The 9,505-nt window shown below is 48.2% G+C and overlaps 1 protein-coding gene across 1 annotated transcript in view; it reads right to left on the reverse strand.

Moving 5' to 3' along the window:
* LOC137333826 (uncharacterized) overlaps positions 1-7,438 on the reverse strand; it is an 86,920-nt gene extending 79,482 nt beyond the window's left edge. Inside the window, exons 1-2 of the mRNA XM_067998187.1 lie at positions 7,322-7,438; positions 143-347 (exon numbers count right to left, since the gene is read on the reverse strand). Coding sequence (XP_067854288.1) covers positions 143-347; positions 7,322-7,391 — 275 coding nt within the window. The 5' untranslated portion in view covers positions 7,392-7,438. The remainder of the gene's footprint in view (positions 1-142; positions 348-7,321) is intronic.
* Between the last annotated feature and the right edge of the window lie 2,067 nt (positions 7,439-9,505).

Below are 9,505 nucleotides of genomic sequence, written 5' to 3' on the forward strand. Positions count from 1 at the left end.
GCGACCAATGGCGGGCGTGTTGGGCGACCAATGGCGGGCGTGCGTGTGGGGGGACGAGGGGACTGGTGGTAGGAGGTCATGTGATGACACCTCCAGGAATTATGTCCAACCAGAGTTGGCCATCCTTGTTCGCCATTCTTACCCTGGAGCGTAATTGGTGGCCTTTCTGGTACCGGTCCATGCTTCTGCTGCCTGGGGAGCGGTGAATCTCAAGGAACCAATTGGTGGTTTTGCAAAAGGGACGGCGAGATAGTTATAGACGGGTTTGGGAGACCCCTTCACGGAGACCTGCTTCCCCTCCAGTTGCCCATACTTTGTGACAATGATTGGAGGACCCTCTTTGTCTCCTGAAATAAAAACAATACGTCAATAATGAAAAAGAACTTGCATTTATATAGCGCCTGTCACAACATCCCAAAACACTTTACAGCCAATGAAGTACTTTTGAAGTGTGGTCACTGTTGTAAAGTCACAGATTTCAGTTTCTGACCTCCTCCTTTTTCAGTTTTCGATCATCAGCTGTTAACCGTGGCTCAGTGAGTAGCACTCCGGCCTCTGAGTCAGAAGGTGGTGGGTTCAAGTCCCACTCCAGAGACTTGAGCCCATAATCCAGGTTGACACTCCTGGTGCCAGTACTGAGGGAATGCTACATGGTCAGATGTGTTGTCTTTCGGTTGCGATGTTAAACCGAGGGCCCTGTCTGCCCTCTCGGGTGGACGGAGAAGATCCCAAGGTCACTATTTCAAAGAAGAGCAGTGGAGTTCTCCCTGGTATCTTGGCCAATATTGATCCCTCAATCAACATCACTAAAAAACAGATTATCCGGTCATTATCACATTGCTGTTTGTGGGATCTTGCTGTGCACAGATTGGCTGCTGCATTTCAAAAAGTACTTCATTGGCTGTAAAGCACTTTGGGATGCCCTGAGGTGATGAAAGGCACGATATAAATACGAGTCCTTTCTTTCTCTCTGTTTATCTCCTCGCCTCCAGTCTGGTGAAAGGCACACACCCAAAGCATCGTAACCTGCCTTTTCTCTTCACGGATACTGACTGGCTTGCTGATTATTGCCACCATTTTCTGTTCTTATTTCAGTTTCCCCTTTTACTTTAAGGGATTGTGACTCAGCTGCTGCCACCGCAAATTGTGTGGCAATAAACGTTACCCTCGGTACAAAGATCAAATCACTCGGGGATAGTCCAGGGTGGTGCAGATTGGACTCAGCCCCGAAATGACAACCTCCTTCAGTCCTACAGCAGCAAGAGAGCTGACAGGGAACCATAGACGGGCAGAATAGTAAATATTCTGAATGATTGCTTCCTCCAAGTGGCCTCAAGGGACGGTTTGAGCAAATTGCCTCCCCAAACAGAAATAACCTGAGTAAAATCAATGACTTTGATGTAAATAAATGAGATGGAGGTCACTGATTTTAACATTCTCATCCTTGTGTTCAAATCCCTCCATGGCCAATGACAGCTCTTTACCCGGTGCCTTTCAGAGACTCTACGTTTGGTGCGGAATTTGGAGACGGTCCCTAAAGCCGGCCATTGAGCCACATTGCACAAGGGTTGGTGAATGACCAAATGTCCAAAATCAAAAGCCTTGCGGGGCGGGGAGAGTTAGAGGAGGGACTGGGACACTCGTTATCTACCCAGTCAGAAACTCTAGCCAACCCGTGCAAAGATCCTCCTTCATTCCCTGAAGCTGTTGTTTGCAGCTGAGGACAGACTGGGAATCTCTCCATCAACTGCACCCATTGAGAAACGAGCCCTCCGGGCCTCCTATTAACAACACAGGCCCGTGAAAATGGTCAAATGCCAGGAGCTGGGTGCGTACATCTGCACACTGCTGGAGGATCAATTGATCAGTGAACGTCTGAGTTGAGTGTGGGATTAATTGTCCGCTTCTGATACAAGTTGCTGCTAAACATTTGAGTTGTCCGGTCTGGGAACGCCTCGATTTTAAAATTCTCATCCTGGTTTTCAAATCCCTCCATGGCCCTCGCCCCTCCCTATCTCTGTAACCTCCTCCAGCCCTACAACCCTCCGAGATCTCTGCGCTCCTCCAATTCTGGCCTCTTGCACATCCCCGATTTTAATCGCTCCACCATTGGCGGCCGTGCCTTCAGCTGCCTCGGCCCTCAGCTCTGGAATCCCCTCCCTAAACCTCTCCACCTCTCTCTGCTCCTTAAAACCTACCTCTTTGACCAAGCTTTTGCTCACCTGTCCTAATATCTCCTTATGTGGCTCAGTGTCAAATTTTGTCTGATTACGCTCCTGTGAAGAGTCTTGGGACGTTTTACTACATTAAAGGTACTGTCTCAATGCAAGTTGTTGTTGTAGTAGACAGACCAAAAGCGCTCAAAAGAAGTAGGTCCACAGGGGTAGATGGATTTATCCCTGAGGGCTGAGAGAGACTCGGGAAGAGATTTGTGAGGCATTGACAACCATTATGAGAGAGTGACTGGACACTGGGGAGGTCCCAGTGGATTGTAACCAGGCTAATGTGGTGCCCATATTCAAAAAAGGGGACAGAACAGACACAGGCAGCTACAGACCCATTAGAAGCAAAGAAAGAACTTGCTTTTATTTAGCGCCTTTCATGAACTCAAGACATCCCAATGCGCTTTACAGCCAATTAAGTACTTCTGAAGTGAATTCATTATTGTAATGTAGGAAACGGAACAGCTAATTTGTTCACAGCAAGGTCCCACAAACAGCAATGTCAATGTGCATTAGAGACATTGGTTGAGGGATAAATATTGGCCGGGACACTGGGGAGAACGCCTCTGCTCTCCTTCAAAATAGTGGCCGTGGGATCTTTTACGTCCACCCGAGAGGGCAGAAGGGGCCTCGGTTTAACGTCTCATCCAAAAGACGGCACCTCCGACAGTGCAGGACTCCCTCAGCACTGCATTAATTTACATAAGCGACCTAGATTCAGAAACTCGATGCAAAGTGGTGAGATTTAGTGATGATACAAAACTAGGAAGGGCAGTGGAATTAGAGTTGAGCTGGACAGAAATGTAAGTGGGCAGAGTAATGACAGATGAAATTCAATGCAGACAAATGTAAATTTCTGCAAATAGGATGGATAAATAAGGAGCACATGTACGTGATGAATGGTGCTGACCGAGTCAAGGATGAAGCTTGAGGTTTAGGCATCTTAGACTCAACATTAAACATGGCCAACCAATGCAGAGCAGCAATCAACAAAGCCAATAGAATGTTGCACTACAGAGCCAGAACAGTAGAATACAAGTCAGAGGAAGTCACAATCAAATTGTAGAGCACTCTGGTCCAATACTCTGTCCAGTTCTAGTTGTTGAGACACAGGGGAGACATTCAAGGGTTGGAAGCAGAGCAGAGAGGAGACTGGAGGCTGTTCCCTAGAGTCAGGGGTCTGAGTTACAGGGAAAGACCGGAGAGACTTAGGGTTTTCAGTCTTGTAAAGAGGCGACTGAGAGGTGATCTTAGAGAGGGATATGCGATAGTTGAGGAAATGGAACAGATAAATCCAGAAATTAAATAGCGAGACTAGGATAAAGAGGCACAGGTTCAAACTAGTAAAAGATAAATTCGAGGATTGATATCAGGAAATTCTTCTTCACACAAAGAGTGGTCAATGTAGGGAATAAATTTCCAGGAACAATAGTGGAGGCAAAAACCCTGGAATCTCTAAAGAAAGAACTGGATCCTGAAATAGGAGAAGTTCAGAATCTTTCTGGGTGGATGAACTTGGATGGGCCAAATCTTGTGATCTTGCGAAATGAAAAGTTATTAAAATATTCCCAGTGTTATCAAGGGCATGTTTCTGATATGAGAAAAAAATATTGCTTAATTCAGATATTTAAATTAGTTTTCCAAATTACTTATTTCAACTTTTTTTTTAAAAAACACATTCTGGCAGAATAGGAACTGTTATTATTCGTCACATCACGAACCGACAGGTCTGAACTGGAGTTAATAATTCAACTTCCCCTTAACTCCTCTGCACAATTCTGCTAGGTTCTCATTTTATATCTTGAACAAAATCTTAACAAGCAATTTTTTTAATCCAGTAAGAAAGTGGTCAATCTATGGAACAGGTTCCCTGATGAACTAGTGAACAATGTGAGCTGGTGTATGGTTTATGCAATTGAAAAAGCTTCAGTCAAGAAAATGGAAATGGGGTTGAGTTTATTCAGTTTACACCAAAATCACTTCCTTGTACCATTATTGCACAGCGCATTTTTGTTAATTCATGCGGAAGCCTCGTGAAGCTATTTTTATATTTTACAACAGGGCGTTGGAAGGCGAACCAGTTGGAGCTTGGTCTTCTCTTGTCTAGAAATTCCTATGTTCCTATTAAAATTAATTAATAGGAATATTAATAGTGGTTCACTAACATCCTTTAGGGAAGGAAATCTGTCGTCCTTACCCGGTCTGGCCTATATGTGACTCCAATCCCACAGCAATGTGGTTGATTCTTAATCACCCTCTGAAATGGCCGAGCAAGCCACTCAGTTGTTCAATCTCACCACAAAAAGTCATAATAAGCATAAAACCTGACGGACCACCAGACATGACAAAGGCAAACCAAACCCAGTCGACCCTGAAAAGTCCTCCTCACTAACATCTGGGGACTTGTGCCAAAATTAGGAGAACTGTCCCACAGACTAGTCAAGCAACAGCCTGACATAGCCGCATGCACAGAATCATACCTTTCAGCCAACGTCCCAGACTCTTCCATCACCATCCCTGGGTATGTCCTGTCCCACCGGCAGGACAGACCCACCAGAGGTGGCGGTAAAGTGATATACAGTCATGAAATCTCATGGCATCAGGTCAAACATGGGCAAGAAACCTTCTGCTGATTACCACCTACCGTCCTCCCTCAGCTGATGAATCAGTCCTCCTCCATGTTGAGCACCACTTGGAGGAAGCACTGAGGGTAGCAAGGGCACAAAATTTACTCTGGGTGGGGGACTTCAATGTCCATCACCAAGAGTGGCTCGAGAGCACCACTACTGACCTAGATGGCCGAGTCCTGAAGGACATAGCTGCCAGACTGGGCCTACGGCAGGTGGTGAGCGAACCAACACGAGGGAAAAAACCTACTTGACCTCGTCCTCACCAATCTACCTGTCACAGATGCATCTGTCCATGACAATATTGGTAGGAGTGACCACCGCACAGTCCTCGTGGAGACCAAGTCCCGTCTTCACACTGAGGACACCATCCAACGTGTTGTGTGGCACTACCACCATGCTAAAAGGGATAGATTCAGAACAGATCCAGCAGCTCAAAACTGGGCATCCATGAGGCGCTGTGAGCCATCAGCAGCAGCAGAATTGTATTCCAGCACAATCTGTAACTTCATGGTCCAGTATATTCTTCACTCTACCATTACCAACAAGCCAGGGGATCAATCCTGGTTCAATGAGGAGTGCAGAAGAGCATGCCAGGAGCAGCACCAGGCGTACCTAAAAATGAGGTGCCAACCTGGTGAAGCTACAACACAGGTCTACTTGCATGCTAAACAGCGGAAGCAACTTGCTATAGACAGAGCTAAGCGGTTCCACAACCAACAGATCAGATCAAAGCTCTGCAGTCCTGCCACATCCAGTCATGAACGGTGGTGGACAATTAAACAACTAACGGGAGGAGGAGGCTCTGTGAACATCTCCATCTACAATGATGGCAGAGCCCAGCACGTGAGTGCAAAAGACAAGGCTGAAGCGTTTGCAACCATCTTCAGCCAGAGGTGACAAGTGGGTGATCCATCTCGGACTCAATCTACTCTCAATCATCAGCAAAGTGATGGAAGGTGTCATCGACAGTGCTATCAAGCGGCACTTACTCACCAATAACCTGCACACCAATGCTCAGTTTGGGTTCCGCCAGGACCACTCGGCTCCAGACCTCATTACAGCCTTGGTCCAAAGATGGACAAAAGAGCTGAATTCCAGAGATGAGGAGAGAGTGACTACACTTGACATCAAGGCAGCATTTGACTGAGTGTGGCACCAAGGAGCCCCAGTAAAATTGAAGTCAATGGGAATCAGGGGGAAAAACATCCAGTGGCTGGAGTCATACCTAGCACAAAGGAAGATGGTAGTGGTTGTTGGAAGCCAATCATCTCAGTGCCAGGACACTGCTGCAGGAGTTCCTCAGGGCAGTGTCCTAGGCCCAACCATCTTCAGCTGCTTCATCAATGACCTCTCCTCCATCATAAGGTCAGAAATGGGGATGTTCGCTGATGATTGCACAGTGTTCAGTTCCATTCGCAACCCCTCAGAAAATGAAGCAGTCCATGCTCACATGCAGCAAGACTTGGACAACATCCAGGCTTGGGCTCATAAGTGGCAAGTAACATTCGTGCCAGACAAGTGCCAGGCAATGACCATCTCCAACAAGAGAGAGTCTAGCCACCTCCCCTTGACATTCAACGGCATTACCATTGCCGAATTCCCCACCATCAACATCCTGGGGGTCACCACTGACCAGAAACTTAACTGGACCAGCCATATAAATACTGTGGCTACAAGAGCAGGTCAGAGGCTGGGTATTCTGCGACGAGTGACTCACCTCCTGACTCCACAAAGCCTTTCCACCATCCACAAGGCACAAGTCAGGAGTGTGATGGAATACTCTCCACTTACCACCTAGAAGGACAAGAGCAGCAGGTACATGGGAGCAACACCACCTGCACGTTCCCCTCCAAGTCACACACCATCCCAACTTGGAAATATATCGCTGTTCCTTCATTGTCGCTGGGTCAAAATCCTGGAACTCCCTTCCTAACAGCACTGTGGGAGAACCTTCACCACACGGACTGCAGCGGTTCAAGAAGGCAGCTCACCACCACCTTCTCAAGGGCAATTAGGGATGGGCAATAAATGCCGGCCTCGCCAGCGACGCCCACATCCCATGAACGAATACAAAAAAACTCAGTAACTTTCAAAGGGGAATTGGATCTGTACTTAAAAAGGAAGAATTTGCAGGGCTATGGGGAAAGAGCAGGGGAGTGGGTCAAACTGGACAGCTCTTTCAAAGAGCCAGCACGATGGGCCGAATTGCCTCCTTCTGTGCTGTAAGATTCTATGATTCTACAGAGCAGATCAACAGGGGGGTGATTTCTGGGCTGGGATCCCAGCTCAGGGCTGGTTAGACTGAATTCAGAGATCAGTGCAGTTCCTGCACTTTGAATAAAGTACCTGGCGATCTTTCGAGGGCCCTTTAACTCTGGAGATAGGTGCACGGGTCTCTCCTGACATGCCCCCTGCCCTCAGCCCCTGGGTGCAGGTTTGGAACAGACAGTCCCGACCCTCTCCTCTTACCTGCAGCCCAACCCAGCGCCAGAACTGCGATCAGCGCCCGCAACACACGCCCGGATTTGCACAGCACCATCCCGGTCCAATAGCTCAGTGAGACTGGCAGGACCGCTCCGACTCCGCGATTAATCAACAGCTCGGCTTTAAGGAGCGTGGTGCAAAATGACAGCTCTTTACCCGGTGCCTTTCAGAGACTCTACGTTTGGTGCGCAATTTGGAGACGGTCCCTAAAGCCGGCCCTTGCGTGACATTGCACAAAGGCTGGTGATTGACAAATGGACAAAATCAGAAGTCTTGTCGGGGGGAGGGACTGGGACACTCCTTATCTAACCAATCAGTAACTCTAACCAACCCGTGCAAAGATCCTCCTTCATTCCCTGAAGCTGTTTTTTGCAGCTGAGGACAGACTGGGAATCTCTCCATCAACTGCACCCATTGAGAAACGAGCTCTCCGGGCCTCCTATTAACAAGACAGGCCCGTGAAAATGGTCAAATGCCAGGAGCTGGGTGTGAACATCTGCTAAAGGATCAATTGATCAGCAAACGTCTGAGCTGCGTGTGGTGTTAATTGTCCGCTTCTGATACAAGTTGCTGCTAAACTCCTAAGAACTGGGACTGATCCCCCTCCCCCCAGTGATAATAGGGACATAGCACTCAAATTTCCTCTCATGATCCCTTCACGGCCTCTGATTTGTCACACTGCATTCTTTCGGCAGAAATTTCCTCCAATTGAATATTGAGAAGTCCGAAGCCATTGTCTTCGGTCCTCACCACAAACTCCGTTCCCTCGTCACCGACTCCATCCCTCTCCCCGGCCACTGTCTGACGCTGAACCAGACTGTTCCCAACCTCGGCGTCCTATTTGATCCTGAGATGAGCTTCTGACCTCATATCCTCTCCATCACTAAGACCGCCTACTTCCGCCTCCGTAACATCGCCCGTCTCCGCCCATCTGTTGCTGAAACCCTCATCCGTGCCTTTGTTACCTCCAGACTCAACTATTCCAATGCTCTCCTGGCTGGCCTCTCACCTTCCACCCTCAGTAAACTTCAGTTCATCCAAAACTCTGCTGCCCGTATCCTAACTCGCACCAAGTCCCGTTCACCCATCACCTCTGTGCTCGCTGACCTGCATTGGTTCCCGGTCCAGGAACGCCTCGATTTTAAAATTCTCATCCTTGTTTTCAAATCCCTCCGTGGCCCCTCACCCCCTCCCTATCTCTGTAACCTCCTACAACCCTCCGAGATCTCTGCGCTCCTCCAATTCGTGCCTCTTGCACGGGAAAGGAAATTTGTGTGCAAGTGAATTTAAAGGGATGGGGACAATTAAAGGGGAGTGTCACAATGGGGAAATGGGGGCAGGGGGGGGGGACAAAGCTCCTGAAAACCTTTAGCGAGGCTCAAAAGGCATCTCGACCCGAAACCAGCCTTGGCCAAGGTGTGAAGTGGGCCAGGGGATTAAGAAATGACCGGCAGTATTGAAGGGGTAGGAAGCCCCATGTGCAGGCTGGAGGCTGAGGCGGTCCCTGGTTATGCCAGACCTGGGGTGCATGTCAGCAGCACGTGTCCTTACAGTAGACGGCACAATTCTGCCTTTGCTCTCTGCTGACCCAGGTAAAAGAAAGAACTTGCATTTATATAGCGACTTTCACAGCCTCAGGATATCCCAAAGTGCTTTACGGCCAATAAAATACTTTTTGAATCACTGTTGTAATGTAGGGAAATGCGGCAGCCAATTTGTGCACAGCAAGATCCCACGAACAACAATGTGACAATGATCAATTTTTTAGTGACGTTGGTTGAGTGATAAATGTTGGCCTGGACACCAGGAAGAACTCCCGTGCTCTTCTTCCAAATAGTGCCATGGAATCTTTTATGTTCACCTGAGAGGGCAGACAGGGGCCTCGGTTTAATTCATGCAAAAGACAGCACCTTCAACAGTGCAGCACTCCCTCAGTACTGCACTGGGAGTGTCAGCCTGGATTATGTGCTCAAGTCTCTGGAGGGGGATTTGAACCCACAATCTTCTGACTCAGAGGCGTGAGTACTACCCACTGAGCAATGACTGGCACCAGGTAGGTGCAACAATGCAGGGTCAGAGGTGCCGTCTTTCGGATGAGATGTTAAATCGAGGCCCCGTCTGCCCTCTCAGGTGGATGTAAAAGATCCTATGGTACTATTTCGGAGAAGA

The sequence above is a fragment of the Heptranchias perlo genome, chromosome 16 (assembly GCF_035084215.1).
Source record: "Heptranchias perlo isolate sHepPer1 chromosome 16, sHepPer1.hap1, whole genome shotgun sequence".
Classification (NCBI taxonomy): Eukaryota; Metazoa; Chordata; class Chondrichthyes; order Hexanchiformes; family Hexanchidae; genus Heptranchias; species Heptranchias perlo.